General features: G+C 41.2%; 1 protein-coding gene across 1 annotated transcript; it reads right to left on the bottom strand.

The window, feature by feature from the left end:
* Positions 1 to 3,017: 3,017 nt before the first annotated feature.
* Positions 3,018 to 24,039, bottom strand: INHBA (inhibin subunit beta A). The gene is made up of 2 exons (XM_056857334.1): positions 23,652 to 24,039; positions 3,018 to 3,950 (listed from the first exon to the last, which is right to left on the bottom strand). Exons 1-2 carry the CDS (start codon positions 24,037 to 24,039, stop codon positions 3,070 to 3,072), a joined length of 1,269 nt encoding a protein of 422 aa, XP_056713312.1. The 3' UTR covers positions 3,018 to 3,069.
* Between the last annotated feature and the right edge of the window lie 1,033 nt (positions 24,040 to 25,072).

The following is a 25,072-nucleotide window of genomic DNA, read 5'->3' as shown; positions in this document are numbered from 1 at the left end:
AATGAGGGGATCCACAAAGGGCAGAACAGGCTGCATGCTTGTTGTATTCATGGATCCGCTACCCCACTGCCTGGCTTTTCCCCCCCTTTCCTGCACCTAACAGGTGACTGGTGCTTTTAGGAGCCTATCATCTCTTAGGCAGTGAGCACTACCTGGGAATTCAGCATGCTGAATGCAGGGTTCCCGAGTACCCTCCCCGCCACAAACGCATGCACCAACCCAGCAAACTTTTAAACTGGCAGCATAGCCAATTTGTGGGCAGAAACAAGTCTCTGGATGGAAATTGTCTTCTTTGGCTCACTGCTGACAACAAAGGCCCCGACAGTGCTTCTTTATCACCCTTCTTGCCCTCAAGGTGCTAACATTCTATCTCGGTCAATGTAGCTGGGGCTAACCTGTGAATTTAATTCATTTTACTATTGCCAGAAGTTGAAAAAGCATTAGTGCCTTGCTCTCCAGAAGACTCCGTAAGCAAAACACCCCTCCCAACTGATAATATAATAGACAGCTGCTACAAAGCTTTACTTGTTTAAGTAGAACTCATTAATAGAAAGTTATCTAAAACAAGCAGAAAGTTTTGCTTACAACAGAGTGGATCCAGCCAAATGGCTCCTTTATTTGGAGGAAGGCTCCTTAGGTTGATGGGAAGTTTAAACTTTGCTGAGTAAGTGGCTGGATCCACCCCAATGTTGTGTATGAAAGTAAACCTTTGTAGCATTTGCTAAAATCTTAGCTACTACTGAAGTCAATTTGAGTTGAGCTCTTAACAACATGGATTTCAGGATTTCACCAAGAGTTAATCATCATCAAGAGGGAAAATTCTGTTTTCATCCTCTTTCAAGAGTGGAAAACTTTTTTTTTTGTTCGCAGTTTTTTTTTTAGTGACAATTTTGGCCATATGTTGGAGCTGAAGTGAGTAGACTGAAAATGCATAAGCACCACTGATTGTGTGCATTCACGGAAAGCTGGAGAACACATCCACATTGAAAACCTCAACAAAGCATTTTGTTGCTCAAGTCAATATGGGCAACAGCGGATATCGCAGAATGTGAACTGATTAGAGATGTTTGGTGTCTTATCCAATTTGTATGCATAGCCTCTGTGTCAATGTTGTAAAATGCCCAGGCAATGTGCATAAGTCCCTGGATGGAGAATATATACATTGGCTTACCAATGTGCACACTATCCAATTGACCTTGTCCAGTTATTCATATTCTCCAACATCATTTGAAAGCTGTGAATGTTGTTTGGACAGTGTGTTCATGTTATCAAGTTGCATACATTCTCTGCACCTTCACGTGAATGGGCATATCTCTGGTGGTTATGCACATTGGCCATCCAACTCACATTAACCACAATATACATATATTTAAGCTCCACAAAAGTTACTGGATTTTGCTGCAGTGAAGAATAAATACAGGGCTGGAGAAGGGTGCAAAGCTGGATTTCACTTAGAAATTTCTACATTTATGCTGGAGATTTTATTCCTTTCATATAGAGTGGTATGCTTTAAAATAAGTTTCCTCCACTGGGAAAAAAAACATTTAATATACTGTGCTTGGCACACAAACATTCATTGTTTTTAAGAACATTAAAAGTGTAGCCAGAAGTGCTTAAACTGTATATATACATACATATACAAATATAGATTCCCCCTTACAAGAAGTTGTTTGCCAACAGTGTACAGCTGCTGTACGTACGAAGGATGCACAACTGAATTATTGGTGGGCCTGAAACAGAATCTTGATTCAAAACACCCTGATAGAGTGTTTGAAATACACGGCCAAATCTGGACTTCAGTTTTGCGTTCAGGGCACTAAACAAGTTTAAACCACCGACAAGATCCTACATGCAGCCAGCCTTGCTGGTAACCCTTTAAGCCAGATCCTAACCTATGAATGACACTAGCTAAAAACAAATTGTTTAGAGGCTCACATAAGTGTCTTTGGTGTACACATCTATTCTTTTAAAGGTATAAAATAATAAAAATTATAATAAAAATAAGTATTTTTGTGTGCTGTAGCAGTTCTTGTATAGCTCACAATAAGTGCAGCTTTTGATTCCCTTCCACCCCAACCACGTTCCCTCCCCCCAAATACTTGTTAAATAAGGATTAGACAGGTTGAACATTATTGTAGTGCAAATAGTAAACAATTTAAATTTTTTTCTCTTTTTTTTCTCTTTTTTACAAAATATAGAAATGTTTGGCTCCAGTAGCTGGACAAACATGTTCCTTTCAAGTATCTCGCATTGAAGAAAAAAAAATTAAACATGATACTTCCATTTTTTTTTAAGTCTGGGTATTTTTTTTCTTTCTCTCTCTCTCAGGTAAACAGTTTCAAACCAACTTGGTTGCATAGTTCTAATGTCAAAAGCACCTTTACGAAATGTAACTTTGTATTTTCTTTCATTCTCTTTCTTTCTTTATAATTTTTATCTCTTTTTTTGCAAAAATAGTGCAGAAGATAAAGGTGTGTACACCTGCGTATTATAGTCCCCTTTACCAATATATATATACACAAGTGTGTTCAATCTGTGCGTGTGCCATAAGAAACCTGCACACACACATATGCGCACACTCACTGCGTCCTTGGTAAACTGACAGGAGAAAAGTGCCAGTGAATGAAGTGTTCATACACATGGCTTTTCTAGCAATATTAATACCATTTTGGACTTGGCATCCAAATTGCTGCGATTTAGGCAAACTGTCAGGGCTTGAATGCATAGTTAACGTAACGAGGGAAAGCATTCCTCCCCTTGTTGCTGATTAAGTGTGAAAATACTATGTAATAAAATATGGATCATATAAGAGAAAATGCCCTTGCCCGCACCATTTGAATGTTTCTCATCCAAGCCCTGGTGAATGATACCATTCTTCTTAACTTTGTCTCTGAGTCATTTTTTTTTTAACATCGGATGCTATTTTAGAAATGTGATTGTTTTTCCGGAAATGTGGAACCCACTGGGTCTTTCCTTTCTCGTGTTCTGTTTTAAATTGTCTTGTTGAAGCTGGTAGAAAGGCAGCCCCGAGCACATATGCAGGTGAGGGCGCGCAATACACATGCACACCTATGAGCACCCACATTCTTCCACAATCATGTTCTGGATGTCCTTTTTGATGATGTTCTGCCCATCGTCGTAGTAGAGCATAGACATGGGCCGCAGCTTGGTTGGTACACAACATGACTTGAGGTTGGCGATGGGACTGTGGCCTCTCATGCGGTAGTGGTTGATAACAGTGGAGTGGAAAGACAGGGTCGAGCCAGATGTCCCCGCAATATGAGTGGGGCAGTCTCCTTCACAGTAGTTGGCATGGTAGCCTGGTGGGGCAATGATCCAGTCATTCCAGCCAATGTCTTTGAAGCTGACATAGAAGTGTTTCTTGCAGCAGATATTGACTTTGCCATCGCACTCAAGACCCCGCCTCCGCCGTCTGTGCTGGCGATCCTCTGAATGTCTGGCTAGCATCATCAGGAAGGGCCTATGTGATTGTTCCTTCTCCTCTTCTCCCGTAGTTTCACTGCCTTCCTTCTCCTTCCCTTCTACATCTTCTTCCTTTTTTTTCCTTTTGCCCAGCAACACCAAGCTGGCTCCGGTTTCTTGGCACTGATCACAAGCAATCCGCACATCCAGGGCATTCTTTCCCTGATCCAGAAGGCGCTGAACACTGCTAGAAACGGGGAAGATGTGCCAGGTGCTTTTGCGAGTGTCTACTGCCTTTTCAGAGATAAGCATTTCACCCTTCTCTCCCCTTATCCCTCCTTCTTCGTCCATTCCTTGGGAATTGCGCTTTGACAGTTTCTGCTGCTGATATAGCCGGATGGTCACTTTTGTCCTACTCCTATTGGCTTTAGAGACTTTTAGGAAAAGCCACACATCAGCTTGTGCCACTACCGATAGCTCACTCCCTTCCTTGGAAATTTCAAAATGCAGCATTTTCTTGGCGGGACCTATAATTAAAAAAAAAAACACAAATATGAGAAAAATCAATTAGCAGAGGCACAGAACACATTGTTCAGAAAGGTACATGACACTATACAAAGACTAAGTTAAAACGACAGATTCTCGGCTGAGATTTCTTCGCTGCCATTGGTAGTAACCAATTTAAATGAGATGCTGGGCACAATGAACATGCTTTACCGTGCCAGATTCCATGCAGCCTGGAATCTTCATTAAAGGCTGTTAGTTCGTTTTCATGAACTGCATATGCATGCCATCCCTTCTTTCTAGGTCATAGTTTATTGTCATGGGAAAATTGGCTGGTGAACACATTTTTAAAAATTCAAAACTGCTCTCACTTTTACGGTATAAAATATTATCCTTGTTATGACAACCACTGTGGGCATGGTCCCAATGGCTAAAAGCACACAATTGTTTTCCATAGCTGCCCGAGGAAAGATAATTATCTGCAAACACACTGTGTGAGGGCTGATGTTTCTCTTCTGTAAGTGGTGATGGGAAACAACTGTGTTCATGACCACTGGGATGAAAGAGTTGGGCTATCCACAGTTAATTGTAAAAAGTAATTGTGTATGCTTAATTTCCTGCTTGCAACTTAGTTTGTTCAAGGAACATGAAGGTGGGCGTGTTTTCTGAATGTCTTCTGATCTTTGTTGAGGGTCAAAGCATAAACAAATAAAAGCATTCATTTCTGTGTTAATTATCACATATTTAAAATGGTATTTTGAGACAAAACAGGGAACAATTGTTCATCGTGTCCTAGTGTGGTGATGCAGGGGGTGAGCGAAGGATGGAATGGTTCTATCTGTCCACACTACATCTAAGAGAAGACTGGGTTTTATGTATACTATATCTGGGATACATATTAGGAGAATATATGGGTATATGAAGGAGGGAAGGCAGCCCGGTATAGCCCAATCTTGTCAAATCACAGAAACTAAGCAGGGTTGGTACTTGGAAGGGAGAGCCCCAAGGAAGACTCTGCTGAGGATGGCAATGGCAAACCACCTCTGGTTCTCACTTGCCTCGAAAGCCCCTTGCTGGGGTTGTCATAAGTCAGCTGTGACTTGACGACACTTTACACACAAACACACATATGTATATATCACCCAGAAGGGAAAAGCAATGTCTATGCTTGCATAGACTCCACAACTCAAACAAATAAACGCACCTGAAATCTCACAATATATAGCAAAGCCTTGCCAGAGATAGCTAGGCATGGCAAGTGCATCTAGAATGCTTGCTATTGCAAGTCCCCCCAGTCACCTGCTAGACACCAGCAAGCACATCAGTTGCGCTTGCTACCTAAGGCCCACCTCATCAACTGACCGGCAGTGACCTAAGTGAGGACTTGAAGCAGAAAATATTCACCCCCATCAGCTTGTCCAGAGCTTGTTCATAGTAAGACACTGAGACGAATGTAAAACAAGCACCAAATATGAAAATGTTTATTAAAGAACTAAGTAATTATATGAATATTTAACTGAATATTTATTATGCAGGCACACATTCTGACTGTTCTCTTTAGTTTTACTGTAACTGTGGGAGATGGCAATTCCTAGGCTAGTTCTCCTTTCCTATACATTCAAATAGCCGTTTTCGTTTTTTTCTATCCTGCACTTTACAGAGTTTTGGTTGCACTGCTCTGAAATCTTCCTTCAGGCCTGCTTTTCACTGACTTATTCTTAGGGTTCCCAGCTTCTCGCCAATGGCGGACAATTGCCCGCCGATTCATGCTGCTGCCTGCTGACACTCAGCTGGTCAGTGGGTGGAAGCAGGCTGGCAGAAGGGGGCAAGCGATCTGCATCCCCTGTACAATGAGGTAGTGTCCAGTTTGATGTGGAAGCCAGATGCTCTAGCACTCTTCCCAAAAATTCTATGGAAACCATAGAGTTTGGGGGCAAGTGCTAGAGCTTCCACATCAAGCCAGAAGTGCCATCATCACACGGGACTCAGATCACCGCCCCCAAACCCACCTCCCTAAAGCTCCCGCTGGTTGCACGGAGGGCCCTGGCAATCCTACTTATTCTATATCTTGAAGACACACAAATGAATGCAGTTCCTCTGGTCAGGACTGTTCACAGAAAAATAAGGACACCAAAGTGTTGCACCTGGGAGACTACATCTCAGTCTCATTTGACTGTTTCCTCTTTCCTCTATCCTCTGTCTTCCTCTCAGTGTTTCTTCCAGATCACAGCTCTTTGTCTTCATACTCTGGGAGTGACTCAGTTACTGACTGGACTCTCTCTTCTCAGACTCCTTCTGATTAAACCCATGCTACCCTTTTATTCTCTCTTCAAACAATTTAAATTCATTATTTCTCGGGCTTTCCATTCATAGGTTCTAAGGTCAAGGCCAATGAAAGTGATTAAATTGCCCACTAACTGACCAATCATAAGCAAACCAATCAGAAGTGAAGCAGTTTATATCTTTTTATCCCATATAAATATGTGAGAGAAAACCACTCCCTTGGAAACTAGTGAATAGGCATTAGTGCCACTACTTGGCGGGGCCTACACACTTTGGGGCTTTACCTCCCTCACAGAAATAAAGTACACCTCATATTTATTTCATAAATCCACAATGTCTTAATATTAAACATTACTGACTTATAAAGAACAATTATTTACACTCCTTATATATAAATATTTGATAACTTCCCACACAGGTTTTTAGCTGTTTCTCCAGACCAAGGAAAGCATAAGTAATCAATACCACCAGATAAGAAGGCTGCAACACCTTTCTTGGATTCAGAAATAGTAATAGTCTTTCATATCTTAATAAACTCAGTCTGATCTGTGCTGAGAGTGGTGGTCTGCAGTAAAAGACTGTTCAGAAGCTTCAGCTGGTATAGACTCAGATGATTTAAGACTTGTTGAGCTGGTTGCCCAGATGTTAATTTTACTGGTGCTCCAGTCTCTCCATAGGTACCCCATGAATTTCCAGGTACTGTTTTTAAGCGTTATGTCTAGGGCCTCTACTTCTATGTTCTCTTTCAATTACTTCTTAATTATTGTATTTACTAAAACAAGAAGAAGTAGAGTTGGTTTTTATATGCCGACTCTCTCTGCCACTTAAGGGAGAATCAAACTGGCTTACAATTGCCTTCCCCTCCCCTCCCCACAACAGACATCCTGTGAGGTAGGTGAGGCTGAGAGAGCTCTAAGATAGCTGTGGCTAGCCCAATGTCACCCATCTGGCTTCATGTGTAAGAGTGGGGAAACCAACCCGGTTCACCAGATTAGCGTCCGCCGCTCATGTGGAGGAGTGGGGAATCAAACCTGGTTCTCCAGATTAGAGTCCACCACTCTTAACCACTACACCATGCTGCAAAAACAGATCAGCATTCTCAGTGTTAATGCATTGTGAAACCTTTTATCATTAGCCATAGCCCCCCTCCCAAAAAAAAAGCCAATGTATTTTCACTAGCCATGGACAAATATTAGGAATGGGTTATATTTTTAATTAGGTATAATATTGTAGTATGTTTTTATGTAATCTCATTTTAAACCAGCATTTGCTGTATGTGTGTGTTTAATATTGTAATTTGGTGTAAGGCAAGGCAAATGTCATATAAATAAATAAACTATAGTATGAATCAAAGGGAGACAGATATCATTTAAATAAAATATAGTATGAATCAAAGGGAAACAGATATTGTTTAAATATTATGAGCCCATTGATTCTGAAAATAAAAACTCCTAGAAAAAAACTATAAACCTGTTAATTGTAGTAAATATTCTGGGGTAGTTCACAGATATTTAACTAAATAGCACTTGCTATGTAAATTAACAGCACTTCTTTCATATGTAACAAGTATTTTAAAATTGCTAATTTTAGAAATTTTGAATTCAGAATTAAAATTTGCAGCAGGGGAACTTTTACTTCAGAACTTGAATGCTTTGAACTGTTTTAACCTCCTGATTGATTCAATTTGGGCAGGCTTCAAATATGAAAATAAACGGTCAATTTCTGTATGCTAATTACTATTGCCCATTTTCTATGAAATAATGTCAGATTTTTTTAAAAAATACCCTAACATGACAATGATCAAATATTAAACATTAACCATCACACATGGTGACATATGATATACGGTAGCTTTCAGGGAATCATAAGAACATAAGAGCATGTGTGCTTATGCACATTCGTTGTTCAGCTCAGTCCTAGGTTCCTTGGAACCCAGCTTATCGAGGCCCTTTAATGAGATGGTCAGTAATGGTGGACAAATGAAAGCCTGAGAATGACTATAGTTCTTCTTTGGCATTGCCACAGGGAATGTTAGATGTATTACAGGGCACACTTTAATATCTCAGATGAAGATGGTGAGACCCAATAGTCCGTGTGAACTGAGCTTGCATCTTAGAACATGCCCCAATATCTTGGGGTTCTGTAGCAGATGCTTTGGTGAATTAGTCAATGCGGAAAGCGTTGAAAAGGTAGAAAATTCGACAACCACTATTATGTGCATTAGCTGTCAGCACTGCCATGTGAAATAACTAAATACTGTTTGAGTATCAGTTATTGAATGTGGTCAAATATCAAGTCTCAGATACATAGGATCGAAATAAAATATCTGTAGAATATATGAGCATTCAGAATATACCTTGATAATATTCAGCATTAAATTTCTCAGATGAGAATTTTGTGGAGCAAATTTGTTTCAGCTCATAATAAAACTTCTATCACATGTTGCATTTAGCTCAGAAGTAGCTCTAAATTCCCCTTCCTTGAAACTTTCCGTAGACAATCCAGGGAGTGACTAGCATGTTAAAAGTAACATTTTCTGATGCAGTGAAATAAGATCTAACTGCCGCCCTGTCGCTCTGCAGAAAGGACCATTAACTTCAGATCACAGAAGACAGTCTGCAATGTCACGCATGTTTGTGTCTCCAACCATAACTTGCTTGTGCCAATAGCCAGTCACAGAAGCGGATTGTTGTGCAATGGAGCTGGATTTTGGTTACTGGAACCAATTCATATGAATCAACATCAACTGCAGATTCTGCTCTTAATTTAACATGCTGTCTCCATCATAACTGCAGTAACAATAACTCTTCTTTAAAATTAGCATATTTATGAGATGATTCTCTGGCCTAGGTATATAAACTTGCAGCTGATCTTGTTGTTGTCGTCAGTGATGATTATGATGAGAGCCAGCATGGTGTAGTGGTTAGAGTGTCAGGCTAGGATCTCAGAGACCCAAGATTCAAATCTCTGTCATGGAAGCTTACATGGTGGCCATGGGCCAGTCACTCTCTCTCAGCCTAACCTACCTCAGAGGGTTGTTGTGAGCATAAAATGGAGAAGAGAAGTATAGCCATGTTGCAAGCCATGTTGTAAGCCATGTTGGGTTCCCATTGGGGACAAAAGAAGAAGAATTGGTTTTTATTTGCCAACTTTCTCTACCATTTAAGGAAGAGTCAAACCAGTTTACAATCACCTTTCCTTCCCCTCCCCACAACAGATACCCTGTGAAGTAAGTGGGGCTGAGAGAGTTGTGACTAGCCCAAGGTCACCCAGCTGGATTCACTTGTAAGAGTGGGGGAACAAATCCAGTTCACCAGATTAGCCTCTGCCACTCACATGGAGTAGTGGGGAATTAAACCCAGTTCTCCAGATCAGAGTCCACCACTCCAAACCACTGCTCTTAACCACTACACCATGCTTGGGTATAAATGAAGTAAATAAAATAATTAAAATAAAATAAATGATTGATAATAAGAAATAAATTGCTTTTATAGAGATTTTAGCTCCTTGGCAATAATTTATCTTGAACTGTAACTTGCTATTTTTATTAAATGGAAATTAATGGGGGAAGGGATAGCTATAAACGCTAAGAAGGGCCGTTCTGTGGCTTGATCAGTAGAGAATGAAGAAAATGAAACGTGAATGAATTAGGCTCATAGGCTCAATTCTGAACATGGCACAAAGGATTGAAGTTGTGCTACGGGGTTTTCCTTTCTTCTCCCCTCCTGCTCACAACTTCTTTTATAGTTTTCTGTTACAGTGTAATATGTGACAGGAATTTTATTTAGATCTTCTAACCATCGCTTGCTATGATTAGTGCTTTCCCTTCCAATCAGAACTGATGGTTTGAATCAGACCATAGCAAACTGTGGTTAGTGCAAAGCAGAAGATTGAAAGGGAAACTACATGTAAGTAGGGAAGGAAGGAGAATTTTCAGAATTATGGTTTGGAGAATCCTTTGAGTTGTAGACTTTTTTTAAATGGATGTTTCCTTTATTGGCTTTCTTTTAGAATGAGGAAAAATCCCATGAAGAGAAGTGCCATCTACCTCTAGACCTGAATGCTGAAACAGGATTCAGAAGGGGATAGGCTCGACCTTAAAAACAAATATCCATAATGTTTAAAATTAAACAAATGCTCCCAATCATTGTCCACTATTTTTAAAAAGGCATGGTTCAAGAAGAAAACTGAGGAAAGATGAAGCTGCAGAAAGAAGGAGTATGAGAACAAGCATATATTTTGATAACCTTTGAAAAATCAAATCTTGTCAAATCACTTATCTCGTTTACTACTGTAAGATGTTAGAATAGAAGCATCAGGCAGAGCATTTTCATAGTGTCATTACTTCTATAGCAGAAGGAAAACTAAAATGAGTTTTCAAGTAATTGCTCACCTATGGTGAGTAAGAAGTGTTTCAGGGTAACCAGGCAGGAAAACAGCCCCCCCCCCATTTTAGACTATTGATGGGCAACAAGCAATTTCAATGGATGTGTGTGTGTGGACAGAGAAGTTAAAATATGTGTACACTAGTGACTGTTGCAAATTTATTTGCAAGGCTGAGCTAAAGCAACACTTTCCAATAAATAATTAGTAGGTGTTGTCTTATGTTTGGTCTTGCATGCATTTGACACAGTACATCCCTCTTAGAACAGTCATGCACCCTAATTTCATCCAATGTGAGAAGTAGAGTAAATCTATAGTCGTCTCATAAGTCATTTGGGATATTTTCAGAAATAATCAGATTCTCTCTTATTCCCTCAAATGTACTCCTTTCTACCTTTAACACAGTGCGTGCCACTTATTCCTAAATTGTTTACCAGAAAAAGGTCCTTATACCACAAATACAGTGCAACCCTGTGCGGATTTACTGCACTCTAAACCCACTGGAATTAACAGGCTTAGACTGGAGTAAGCCTACATAAGAGTACAACAAAAAATGGTGTCCAAGACTGGAGATTCCTCTGCCCCCAACTGGTGGCAGCTGCAGATGAAGGAAGAGCTCCCTGAGCTTACTACCCATTCAGGTGGCCACCTTCAAGAGGGAGACACTTGGAATAAGGACAACTCCCGCAGAAGTGAAGTAAAAATGGCCCTGGAGCAAACCAAACTGAATGGTCCCTGTGGTGCTACAGATCAGCACTACAGGGGCCACTCGTCTCAGTAGTGCAAACAATAGTGGATGTTAGGTCACCTATAGGCTGAGATTGTCTAAGTTCACCAATTGTCTTTTTCCACACTGCTGCTCATTTTCAGGAGGAAGCAACAATTGGTGGATGGACACAAACTACCATTGCTGGTTAAGATTCTGAGCCACGTGGCCCCTGAGGTTCCAACAGAGTTGCTAGAGCTTGGTTATGAGGAAAAGCAGGCCGAAATTGATGATTGGGCCCAGTGTCTTGTGAGAGCAGCATATCTTGTGAGAGGTTAGAATACTCCCCCAGGCATGCACAGCACGACTTCTACTGCACTGTATAAAGGGGCTGGGTGGGTGACTGATAGGGTTGCCAGGTCCCTCTTCGCCACCGGCGGGAGGTTTTTGGGGTGGAGCCTGAGGAGGGCGGAGTTTGGGAAGGGGAGGGACTTCAATGCCATAGAGTCCAGTTGCCAAGGTGGCCATTTTCTCCAGGTGAACTGATCTCTATCGGCTGGAGATCAGTTGTAATAACAGGAGAACTCCAGCTAGTACCTGGAGGTTGTAATTCAAAATCAACACTTCTGTGTACACAGGCAGTTACTCAAAAGCTGACACAGAAAAATTCAAATATTAAGGTAGCAAAAAAGACACACATTATATTATACACAAACTGCAATAACAACAACAGTAACAACACTCAGTGCTCATACACAAATAGTTTCTTATTATTTGTGTGTGTTCAGTTCCCCTTAGTGGACCTATGCTTCTTGTTGCTTATTGCATACAGAAAAGTCTTTCCACAACCGTCTTTCACAGGTCCACGAAGGGGAACTGAAGAAAGTGTGAAACTGCCGTATTCCTCTTCATCTTTGGATCTTCCCGTTGCTGGAGAAGAATACTTACCCACATCTATTGGGAAACGAAATATTCATTAGCCAATAGGACTGAACATTAGGATTAATAAGAAACTATTTGTGTATGAGCACTGACTGTTGTTACTGTTGTTGTTATTGTGGTTTGTGTATAATATAATGTGTGTCTTTCTTGCAACCTTGATATTTGAATTTTTCAGTACCTGGAGGTTGGCAACCCTAGTGGCTGAGGATTCAGAGACCATCTGCCTACTCTCAGCGGAGAGGATGGGCAGCAGGCAGAAAAACGGCAGAAGGAGGACACTGATTTAGTGAACCAGTTTCCCTTCTGTCTGAGGCTATGAGAGGAATGGCCAGAATAGAGGACTGAGGGTAGGCTAGAGACTGAGAAACAGTCACCAAAATCACCGTTCACCTTCAAGTTTTAATGGGGCTATGACTGAGGGCCACAAGTCAAGAGCATGAGTACTGCCCATTGCCATTCCGCTCTTGAAATCAGAATTGTCTTTTGTCTCTTAAGACCAGAATATGATTTTAAGGAAGGAATAATTAGAGCAAAACCTGAGATCATATCTGCTTTTTAGGAAGTTCCTCCTTGGAATAAAAATAATAATGTTATATTAAATTATCAGTTGGGCTTCCGACTCCTTCAGGCAAAAATCCGAAGAAGAAGAAGAGTTGGTTTTTATATGCCGACTTTCTCTACCACTTAAGACAGAATCAAACCGGCTTACAATCACCTTTCCCTTCCCCTCCCCACAACAGACAGCCTGTGAGGTAGGTGGGGCTGAGAGAGCTCTAACAGAGCTGTAACTTGTCCAAGGTCACCCAGCTGGCTTCATGTGTAAGAGTGGGGAGACAAATTCAGCTCACCAGATTAGCCTCCGCTGCTCATGTGGAGAAGTGGGGAATCAAACCCGGTTGTCCAGATCAGAGTCCACCGCTCCAAACCACCACTCTTATCCACTACACCACGCTGGCTTACTTCTCAACAGTTTGTAGTTATGGGATTAGAGATGTCTACATGCTATCCTCCCACAAAAATATGTTGCAGGTTGGAAGGATTCATCTCTCAGCTATGCCATGCGTATAATATTATGTTCAAACTTATCCATAGCCTCTGATATGGGAAAGCACATCTTCAGGACAACATCAGCATGAATTTCTCCAAGTGTTACCTGCTAGCATCAGTTTCACTTCCCCCAAATTCTGTACTCTTGGTGCATCTTGCAAGTGATTCCTTTGAAATGAAAGACTTGCTCATTTCCAGTCACCCTGTTCTATTGTCTGTATCCTGTCTATATCCTGTAGAAGGCCTGGCAACCTGTAGGAGACTGAGGAGGACATGAGAAACACCTCTCTAAGAATTGGTCAAAAATCTGTGGTTTTACCATAGAGTTTTGGCCCATTCCTAAAAAGGATTGATGTCACTTCCGGTGAAAAACCAGACGTGGTATCAATCCTCTTTAGGAACTGCTGAAATTCACAGAGACACATGACATCATTTCTAGGTTTTTCCAGAAGTGACATCTCACTAGGCAGTGGCCATTTTTATTTGATTTTTCTCCTGCCAACTCTGAACAGTGGCAGGAAATGCCAGTGGGATGCCCTGCCTCCACTAGAGGCTTGGCAGCCCTACATTGGGCTTTTCTTTCGCCATATCTCCTATCAAAGCACCCATCCCTTAGTCATACCTCTCAGGTTGTCTGAAAATACATGGAGAGGTGGGGTCAGAAATGCAAACCTGAATTTACCATAAAGAATAATTATAGTGGCTTTTGTTTTTCTCTTCACTGTATCACACTGGTGGGCAAGCTTGAAATGGCAAGGAGCTTTTATTCACGCTGCCAAGTATGTAGCAGCAAACGTGCAACTGGCACTACTTTCGTGTGTTTTTGTGTGTGTTCACAGAAAAGAGTGGCAGTGTAATCCTAAACAGAGTCACACCTTTCTGAGCCCATTGACTTCCGTGGTCTTAGAACAGCGTAACTCTTGTTAGCATTGCATTGTAAATGTGTCACAGAGCTGTACAGCCCAAAGCATGCTTTAGTATGATTCATGTTCTCCATATGTTTTAATCCCAGGCTGTGGAAACTTTTTCATTCTTTATAATTTTTCAGAAGAAGAGAAGGCATAGCTCAAAAATACACAATGAATGTATTTATTCCATTTCTGGCCTGCCATGTAGTCTGGGCCAGATCCTCAAGGTAGCTTCCTATTTAAGTAGTCAGTGTAGATCTGATTACTAAATGTTATTTAAAACAAATCTCTAGACGTAGTCACTCCTGTTCTTTCTGAAACTTCTGATAGAAAGTTTTGTATGTTTCTTTTTGTCTTCATTGTCGAATTTCTGGTTACCCCCTCCATGGAAGCCTTTATCCTCAGGTATGCTGTCCCTCTGAGTTTGACTGTATAAATTGTAAAACTGTGAAAGACTATATCTGGTACGTTTAAAAATGTTAACCAGTTATAATAGACTTTTTTCCAGAGTGAAGTAATTCTGATTTGTGCGACTAACTTCCTTATTATATATGCACATTAACTTTGCAAGGGGAATAACCATTCAGTGTAAGAGAGCCCAGCTACTTCAAATTTCCATTATTCAAGTCTGTTTAATTTTAAGTTGTTCTATTTTACACTGTAAGTGAATGAGTTTTTCCCGTATAAGGCAAGCTGTTGGTTTTACAGTAGCTTACTTTTGGACTGTGTTTAGGTGTGTATATATAACATATGTAACTGGTGCAACTGCATTAAAAATACTCTTAGCTCCTTGTTTCATTGCCCAGGAGGCAATGAAATAGATGTAATTAAAATGTAATTTCTTATGATGCAAGAGAAGCTGTTGTGAAATAACCATTCAGAATTCTTGCCACTTTGGCCCGTATAGATTTATACCAATTCTTTACGCACTATCTATCTTGTGGGTACTTTGCAAAGATGACCAGGTGGCACTATGTGGCTGCAATCCTAACAATACTTTCCTGGGAGTAAGCCCCACTAAGCAAAATTGAACTTATTTCTGAGTAGACCTGCTTGGTGGTGGCTAGCCTCCCTCCCTGAAACCACAGGGACGTTTTTCCTATGCCATGATGGTGTCTCCAGGTACCATGCTTTTATTTTATTTTTTCTTTTAGGAGTAGCCACGTTATGAGGGTCTTTTAGGTTGCTCGGTGTTTTATGCTGTTCGTTTTGATGTGCTTTTTGTTCTGGGTTCTTACTGATTGGATTTTTAATAGTTTGAATTTATGTTTTTATTATTTTATTTTGGTTTTGCTTGTGAGCCCCCTCGAGCTGGTCTGTGGAGAAGCAGCATATTTTAAATAAATAAATTCACAGATATAAAAAGTTATGAAGATGTATGCTCATGGTCATCACTGGGCAGTGAAATCTGGCTCCGACCCATGATGACCTGGTTTCTTGGGAGAACAAATTTTTTCTTCCTCATCTCTTGTTCCATAAAAATAAATTAAAACTACTGACATCTGGATCCTACCCCCACCATATTATATTCCCATCCCTCCGTTCTATTTCTTTATTCTAGACTTTGATAAAGAGATAAAATACTAAGAACTGGCATATCACATACACACACAAGATTAATAGCCAACTCACATAAAACCTTTTTCTTCTCCTTGATATGTTTTCTGTATATTGCCACTACTTTATACATTTTTGTTAGCAGACACTGCCACTTTACTTCTTTAGTACTCCTAAAACCTCCACTTCATTAGCTTATATAAATATAAAGAAACATCAAATAGATGAGAGAGACACATGGGGGACCTGAATTCCATGAATGACCAGCAACTAAAAGATCACTTATCATACAAACTTGTTAAAGACATTCCACGCCCGCAAGATTGAGCTGCCCATCTTGCACTTAAATGTCCTCCTCTGCCACAGAATGGCTTAAAATATTCACTATCCGCTCACAAATGGAAAAGCTAAAAGAGAAACAGCACCAATATATCCTTAGTTTGAAAGACGGGCCTTTTATGCAGGGACATTTCCCCACGGTCACCCCTGCTGACGGCTTCGGGGCATCTGGAAAACACAAGGAAAAACGCGCAGGGAGACCGAGGTGACTTCTGACGGGTGGAAAAGGCATGCATGATCAAAAGGAAGCCCTGAAGCAGTCGGCGGGGGTGACCATGGGGAAACGTCCCTGCCTAAAAGGCCATAGCCTGTGGTTTTGACCTTCAAAGCAATAGCTTGTGCCTAGATTTCTAGCAGCAGATACATAATACTATCCACCTCCCTATTTTGTCCTGTCCCGGAAAGAATTTGCAATATATAAGCGTTCTGTTATGTCTTGCTAGTTAGGCTGAACACTCTAAATGCTACTCCTGACTGGAAACCTGGCCACTCCTCCTTGCCTTGTGAAAGGGAGTCAGATGCAAAGGTCTTAGCTGCAGCACATTTTAAAGGAGAGCACAACAGGAAATCAACTGGCATAATGTTCAGACTAAGAAATGGCACATAATTGCATTTATGTATTTATTTACTTCATTTATACCCTGCCTTTTCCCTTAATGGGTACCCAAAGCATCTTACATTATTCTCTGGTCCTCCATTTTATCCTTACAGCTACCCGGTAAGGTAGTTCAGGCTGAGAGTGTGCAACTGGCCTCCATTGCAGAGTGTGGATTTGAAGCTGGGACTCCCAGATTGTCATCCGACACTCTTACCACTACATCATGCTGGCTGATGTAGCATCACAACAACTTTTGGCTGTGGCCGTGTTCTGCAGCTTACTTAGGAAGATGGATAATTCATAGGGTATTTATTTTACTAGCAACTTTGTTGTTGTTTTTTTATCCCTAAGCAAAAAAGGCACTGATGTTTTGAAATTTTTTAAAAACGGGATTAGTTGCAGTTAATTTTTCACACTGTTTTCCATGAATGTGAATGATTTTAACTGGATAAGGGTCGTTGCATCTTAGATGCTGCACCATGTTTACCTGTCCCTTTAAATTCTAACTTTGATCACACAAAGTTGAATGACAAGCATCAGCCTTTTGTTTGTGTGTGTAAAGTGCAGTCAAGTCGCAGCCAACTTATTGCGACCCCTTTTGGGGTTTTCATGGCAAGAGACTAACAGAGGTGGTTTGCCAGTGCCTTTCCTCTGCACGGCAACCCTGGTCTTCCTTGGGGGTCTCCCATCCAAACGCTAACCAGGGCTGACCCCCTGCTTAGCTTCTGAGATCTGACGAGATCAGGCAAGCCTGGGCCATCCAGGTCAGGGCAGCCTTTTGTTTACAGAGGACTAAACTCTGAGCTTACGATAACAAGCAGAAAGCGTTAAAATTACTTGCAAACAATTTGAATTTAGCTTCAATTAATTTTTTTACAATTCATTTACTTTGTTGTAATGATGCGTTTCTCACCCATGGGGACCCAAAGTGACTTACGTTGCCCTCCTCTCCTCATAATACCCCTGTGAGGTAGGCTGGGCTTAGAGTTGGACCCAAGCAGGGATTCACACCTTAATCTCCCAGATCCTAGTCTGACACTCTAACCACTATGCATCACCATGCCTTCATAAACACTCCCCTCCTTTTAACAACAAGGCTTGACACTCCCTTGAAGATAAAGAAATGCACATCCAGAATATGAACAATAATTAACTTTCCTGCCCACATCGTCTTCACATAGAGGCTGGGCTAATAGTGTTGTATAAACAGCTAAGCGTTTATCTCTGCAAAAGCATTACCACTCCTAAGTACACATCCACTCATGCATATGTTTCTCACAGGTGGTCAGTGATCCCTGGCCATGCTGCTGTGTCTTTGTTGTTCTCTCATACTGCTGTTGCCAATTTTTCTACGTTTTTTCCGTGGATGCCACTTTCTCACTCTCGTGTCTCATGTTGCACTATTGGGGAAATTATTCTCATTGACACTCTTATGTAGTTTCTCAATATGAGAGGTCTTCAGGTCCTACTAGACCAGGTCCATGAGGCCCAAAAGGCCAAGTGGTATAGACCTGAGATTCACAGAGGGATTTGCCAAATGGGCCACAGAGGAAGGGACACCATTGGCCAGGCCTCAGTCACCCTAAGAATGCTCACCTAACAGCAAGCAAGAAACAACATGGCACAAAGCATTACCAGGCTTTTCTTTGCTTCCTTCATATCAGCATCCATCTGACTTTTGGAGAAAGAGAAGGTAGGATTGCTGACTTCTGGTTGGGAAATACCTGGAGATTTTGGGGTGAAGCCTGAGGAGGGCAAGGTTTGCGAAGGGGAGGGATTTCAATGGGTATAATGCCATAGAGCCCACCTTCCAAAGTGGCCATTTTCTCCAGGGGAACTGATCTGCGTCACCTGGAGATCAGTTGTAATAGCGGGAGATCTCCAGCCACCACCTGGGGGTTAAGAAACCTATGCTGAAATAGTATAAGGAGCCTTGTGCTGCTTTTTTCATTAACCACCTGGAGGTTGGCAAACCTAGGAGAAGGATAGAACCCAGCCCAGGTCTTGCCCTTCTCTCTTCAAGGCTGCAGGCCACAGATACGTCAAAGTGTCGATTGCAGGCCTCTAGTCCACATTGTAATCGAGCTGTATTTTAAACTGGTAATTAATGCAAACAGAGCGTTCCAAACTAGAGGTGCCTGCCTGACAACTGAAGGTATGGTCTTGTGAAAGCTTTGAGGATCCATCCATAACTGCACATGTATACCTGCTCCGGCATACTCTCATCTATGAGGACCCAAAAAGATGCTCACACACCCTCACTTGAATGCACAGACATACATCTTTTCTCGTGTACTTACACCATACTTTCACAGCACAACTCTACAATATAGCTTATTTGTTTTTTCCAGAGTGAAAGGGCAACCCTTTCCGGTAGCATTTTGAAATTATGTTTAAAAGAATTGGTTTAATGAAGCAGTGAGTTATTGGGGGGGGGGGTTAAACTAAATTGGTGTAAACGAAATATTTTTAAAAGCTGAAAAAGAAGGCTAATTCTACGAAAGCAAAACAAAAATGGGGGGGGGGAGAGAGAGAGAAAGCAAAAACTAAGCCCAGTCTACAAACTATAGACATTAAAAAGCATTCTCAGGGCTTTTAAAAAACAACAAGTAAGTATGACCTTAGTAAATGTCTAGTCTTTTAAATTCTAGCTCTATGAGCTGTTATCCCCCCCTTTTTTTTTCTTCTTCTTCTTTGCCCTGTTTCTTTAACTCACATTCTTTTGGAGCTTGAGTTCACCACTCCGGTGAAAGTCCGCCAGTTATGCTAGTTGAAGGAAACAAGATGATCACGGAAGCTACAGATAAGCAGCACAATTTTCATGTTGGGTAAAATTGGGTAAAAAAAAGTGTACACTTGTAGTGAAACTAACCTGTATGAAATGCAAGGGGAAACCCTTTGGAGTGTGCCCTCTTGTGGCTATTTGCTTCTCTGTTATTATGACAAGGCGAACAGATAGAACGGAATAATTTTTTGAAAGTAAAATTAATCATTCTCTTTACTCCCTTTCATTTCATTTAAAATTTGCATCGATTTTTTATTTGCTAGTAAGCCTTTAAAAGGCAGAAAAGGGTAAAAGCAAGACTGTAATCCTATACACGCTTACTTGAGACAAAGTCCCACTGAAATCACTTACCGCTAAGCCGAACTTTAGGATCTGGTTATAACTCAGATCACAAAGTGTCAATCACTGTTTCCACTAGTTCTTGTGACTTCTCATCCATCCTAATTACAAGAACATCAGTGCTACCTCCCCCGGTTCATTATTGACTGGAATTAGCAACTTCATAGATTTGCCAGTATTTCCAGGCAGACCCAACATTATCCAAAGGGGGAAAGTTCAGTATATATCAGTTGTTCCATTGACGGATAACAAGCTCTAAAAAATGTTTTTAAAAATAGTGGCCGACAAATTAGTTTATCATTGGCTGTTGTAAAAGGAAACAATTATTGATTATTCTTCACAAGGAGTATTCCTTCTACCCTCTAAAGACCACTTAAGTACAAGAGTTTTGGTAGGCTTAAGCTCACGGCAGAACTGATCTACATAATGTTCTTTTGCATTAATAATAAAATGTCATAAATAATTTTCAACAATATTTTGTTAATATTATTATGAATGTTGTAACTGTAACAGCATGTTATAACACCATTTTCCCTGACACTGCAGATCTTTTTATCCATATTCAAAGTTATGAATTTCACAAGTCTGCACGGAATTCTAGCAGCACCTGCCAAAATTTGCCTGATCTCTTGGGTCTCAGAACACCTGTGCTCAGGGATGAATGGATTCAGTCTCCTTACTCCCACTTTCCATATACCATGTATCCTCTTGAACTGTGGGATCTAGTTTTTGGTTCTCTCTTCTAATCTGCAAAGAGTCCAAATATAGAGTAGGTATCTGCTTGTACATGCTTGCCGTTTATCAGATCTATATTGTACCGAAGCTCCAGCAGATGTATCAGTTATAAAAGGTGAAATACTTCTGGTGATGTTAAGGAGCTGTATAGTTTCTTAGAGTACTAAGACAATAATATCAGATCCAGCTCCTCCTCTTGTAAGCAAAGAGAGAGTGAGAGAGAGTGATTTCTTCAATTTTCCTCAGTATTCAGTTGATGAAGCTTAATGGTCTGCTTCCATTCATTTTCACTGATTCTCTACTGCTGCCTTTTTATTTGGTGGTTGTTTTGAGTAACAGCAGTGTGAGTATCATCCTGCTAGAGGAAAAAATATTTCCCATCTCGTACTGTTCTACTCAAATAGAACTGGAACATATCCTAGAGTTGGTTTTGGCCATTCAGAATCTTTCATGGATCTCTGCCCTTTTAATGGCTTCCCCCATAAATACAGGCAGAGTGTTAGATTTTCTTTCAATAGGAGAAAAAGATAAAAGGACGCCAGTGCTACTTTAGAACCTGATGTTCACCTTTATCAAGTCAAAGCCTATAAGAAGCATCATATCACTAGAAACAGTGTTAGACCTGTGACTGGAAGTCAGGAAAAACATTTTCAGGGGATAGCCACGTTAATCTGTAGCAACAGAACTAAATTTGAGTCCAGTAGCACCTCAACGCTCACTTCATCAGGTATCTTACAAAATGGGTTTTGACTCATGAAAGCTTATACCTTGTCAGTCTTTAAGGTGCTTGAATTTTGTTCTAGGAGAAATATTGACTGTCTAACTTTATAGAATAATATTTTATAAGCTGCTATACTCCCCAGAGGATTAATGCAACCAGAAACATTGTCCAAAAGTAAATATCCTTTGAACAGATTCATGTCTAAGCTGAATAGTGTTCCTTATCTGTTTCACACCACAATTTTTTAAAAAAACATCATTGACCTTCAGGATCTCAGTTTTTGGAAGAACTTGGCGGGGAGAAGGAGATGGCAGTGGAGGAAAAAGAAAACTGCTGTTCAGCCTGGCTTTGACTGGGGAGAGAGGGCTAGGAATAGTAAAATAAATAACATAAATAAATAGATAGGCCATATATAATGTGTGTGGGGGGGATGGAATTCAGAAAGATTGAAAGTACATCACTGACAGGAGAGGCCTCAATAAATTGATGCAGAGTGTGTTCTCCTGACACCAGGAAGAAGAGGAAATGAATATAGTTGTCAGCACTGATGTTTCTACACTATTCAGACTGAGGTTGATTGAATATTTGATAGCTGTAACATGGAAAAATAAGTAAGTAGCAGGACTATTGGTCACTTTCTGGGCAATGGTGCAGCAAATATTAATCACGTGATTGTGTAAGCCAATTGCACCGAGAGTTGCCGTTTAAGAGTGTCACCTTTTAAGCGTGTCACAGTTGCCTTTGGAGCCTGGTTTAAGCAGAAACAGTACAAACTGCTGGAACTCACACAGTGCCTAGAAACCACATTTCGTTCCATGTGTCTTTTCCCTCAGCTGAGAGAAAGGGAGAGAGACACACAGAGAGAGGGAGAGTATTTTGGTAAACTGGATGCAACGTCTGCCCATCAGATGGTCCGACGATTTCTTAACTCCTGAATACTCATTCCTTGAATGAACAGAACTGAGATACTTCTAGTAATGATAAGCACTGAGACATCCAACACATCCTTTGATATGGAGAGTGTGGATTTTTTTTTTTTTGCTAGAATAATCTCTCAGTGAAACAGCTGACGTGATAAGAGCAGCACCGACAAGCACATCTACCACCAGGACTTCTTGTACAGTTGGAACTCATGCAGTTAGCAGCAGGAATGTCTGCTCTTAAATCCATATATGCTTCCCTGCATGTCTCTTTACTGCAAACAGAACATCTGAGTCAACAGGTTTTCAGGACTGGAAATTTTGAGAGTTGCTTTTAATTGTTTATATTTCTGCAGCAAACTTTTAAACAAAAATGCTCAGTGTGCCTGTGCATACTTTGCCTACCATATGCTGTGCTGAGCAAAACAATGACATTCTTTGCAGGCTGTCTTGGCAACAGAAAAATTGGTCTAACTGCACAACACGTTCAACTTCTACAAAGTTTTCAGTAATGGTTTTGAACCTGTGTAGATTATATAGCAATAGGTACAGACAGGTAAACTGATTTTGTGCACGTGTGGGAGGGGGGGAGTTGTGCAGTAATAAAAGCATCCTCGCCTGGTATTAAACATAACGTGCATGCATGCCAAATCTTGATATCTACCCTTATAGAAAGGTGAAGTAAGTATCTCTTCTATGGGTATTGTGAATTAATGAGCAACTGCTGAAATAGATAATGTAAGACACATCTTTTATTTTTAAGAATAGTGGAATAGTTCAAAACACACCCTGTCAAGGTTGTATTCTTTGGCAAGGAACTATTAGGAACACCTCTCTCTCTCTCTCTCTCTCTCTCTCCAATGTGCAAAAGTCAGCATTACGATTTGGATTGCCTACAAGTATTTGTCCTAGTTACTACTGAGCTTTTCTGACAGTAGTGGTTAACACTTCTACTGCCTTGAAAATTCACTGGCAGGAGTAACAATTGTTTATAAATATCTACTCCCAATTTGATGCAACAACTAACAGGTTTTTACTGTGGACTGGTTCAGAAATTGATTTTGTTTTACCAATCTTCTTTGTTCAGGGTATTTCTAAAAGCTTTCTCTGTTTCTGTCTGTCCTTTATAGCCATCACCCTTGAGAATCCAGTCCACACACACACACACACACCCAGATTTTCACTGTGTTCTTTTAAAAAATGTAGTAGGAAGAAGCCACTTTCTCAGAATTTCAGCCCAAGACTGCTAGATAGCTCCCCTCTCCTGGGCTGGCTGGGTTTAGTAAGTGTAAGCAACTCATGTAAAGCCAAGGCTAAATTCTAGAGACCGAAATTCCTTCATGCTTCCCCTCCCTCCTTCCTCTCAACCTGCAACCTCACAGAGAGTATTACTGTTGCGAAGGAAAGTTAACTGTGACTTTGACAGAAACAAGTTGGAATCCCCCCCCCTTTAGCACCCACCTGATTCTGCAAACGTTATGATCTCTGAAGTCTGCTCCACAAGTTCATTCATTTCTGTTCTTCTTCCAATGTCATCCTCTATCTCCACATTGCCATCCTCTCTCACTTTTCCCACATGGAGTTTCTTGATAGCATTCAAAAGTGCAGCTTTGGGCACAGGCTGAGTGATGTTAGGTCTGTCCCTCAAGTGCAGCATGTTCAGTATGTGCTTCTTTACAGCTTCCACCATCTCCGGCTGGGAGCTGGGCACATCCTTTGAGAGCGTGGCAAGGGCACAGGATGGACAAACGGTGACCGAACTGTGCCCCTCGGATCCTGGGGTCGGGGAGCTCCTCACTGTAATCCAGCAAAGCACCAACAAAAATCCTCTCTTCAGAAGCAAAGGCATCCTGGCAGCAACAGCTGTTGTGATTCCCTTTTAAAAAAGGCACTGCTTTTTTTTTCCCCGTTTCTCCAACGCACCACCACTTCACACACAGGGCTTTTTTTCTTTCTCTCTCTCTCTCTCTCTCTCTCTTTCCCCCTCTTCCTTTCTTTCCTCTTCTGCAAATTCTCGGGAACAAGAACAAAAAAGTTTTCTGGGAAGTTTTGTTTGCAGGTTTCTCCCTCTGAATCCAGTAAGTGCTATAGATGTTTGTGACTGTCAGTGAGAGGAGTCCTGACTCTGTCTCAGAGTGGGAGAGACACACTGAGAAAGAGAGAGAGAGAGAGAGAGAGGAGGAGGAGGAGGAGGAGGAGGAGGACGGATTGGCCTGAAGTGAGTGAGTGAATGAGAGAGGGAGGGAGTTTTGTCTGTGAGTAAAAAGCTATGATTAGGAAGGGGGAGGAACAGACCATATTCTGACAGGCTGCCTTCCTTATGCTCACAGCACTATTGCACACACCTCTCCTTTGCATATCACCCCTATGCTTTCTGCCCTACCCATCTCAGCTTTTAAGTCTTTTTCCTCTTTTTCTTCAATTAACATTCATCCTGTTCCCCCCCCTCCCCAGATCCCCCCCCTTTCCCAGGCTTACAGCTCCGCTCCGTTCCCACTCTTAGTTTCTTCGGAGTGCCTTAGGTTAACAGAACGGGACGAGAATGAATGAAGGGAAAAGACAGCCCTTTTAAGCACTTTCTGATAAGTTATGGGCTGTGCATAAGAGGCTGCAAGGAAATGCTATGTGATGTGTGACACGGAGAACATTTAGGGGAGATGTCTTACTGTTTTCTGAACGAAGCAGAGAAGAGGAACCCGCTGGTCCGGTCTCTCTTAGATGCTGTAGGCTCCTGGCACTGGCGAGGCATCCGAAGACGGTAAAATAAAGCATTTTTAGGGGCCTTATAATACGCTCAATATTTCTCGGCGGAGGAAAACAGAGAGGCACCGAAAGGCCCAGGTGGACCCTAATTTGTGTTCTGTTCCCAGGTTCCGTGTTCT

The sequence above is a fragment of the Euleptes europaea genome, chromosome 11 (assembly GCF_029931775.1).
Source record: "Euleptes europaea isolate rEulEur1 chromosome 11, rEulEur1.hap1, whole genome shotgun sequence".
Lineage (NCBI taxonomy): Eukaryota > Metazoa > Chordata > Lepidosauria > Squamata > Sphaerodactylidae > Euleptes > Euleptes europaea.
The sequence above is the reverse complement of the archived record's forward strand: the minus strand, read 5'-3'. Positions and strand labels throughout refer to the sequence as shown.

Coding starts and splice junctions, on each gene's coding strand:
- INHBA (XM_056857334.1), bottom strand. CDS start 24,039: ATGCCTTTGCTTCTGAAGAGAGGATTTTTGTTGGTGCTTTGCTGGATT. Junction 3,951..23,651: donor CATAACGTTTGCAGAATCAG/GTGGGTGCTAAA, acceptor TTTTAATTATAG/GTCCCGCCAAGAAAATGCTG.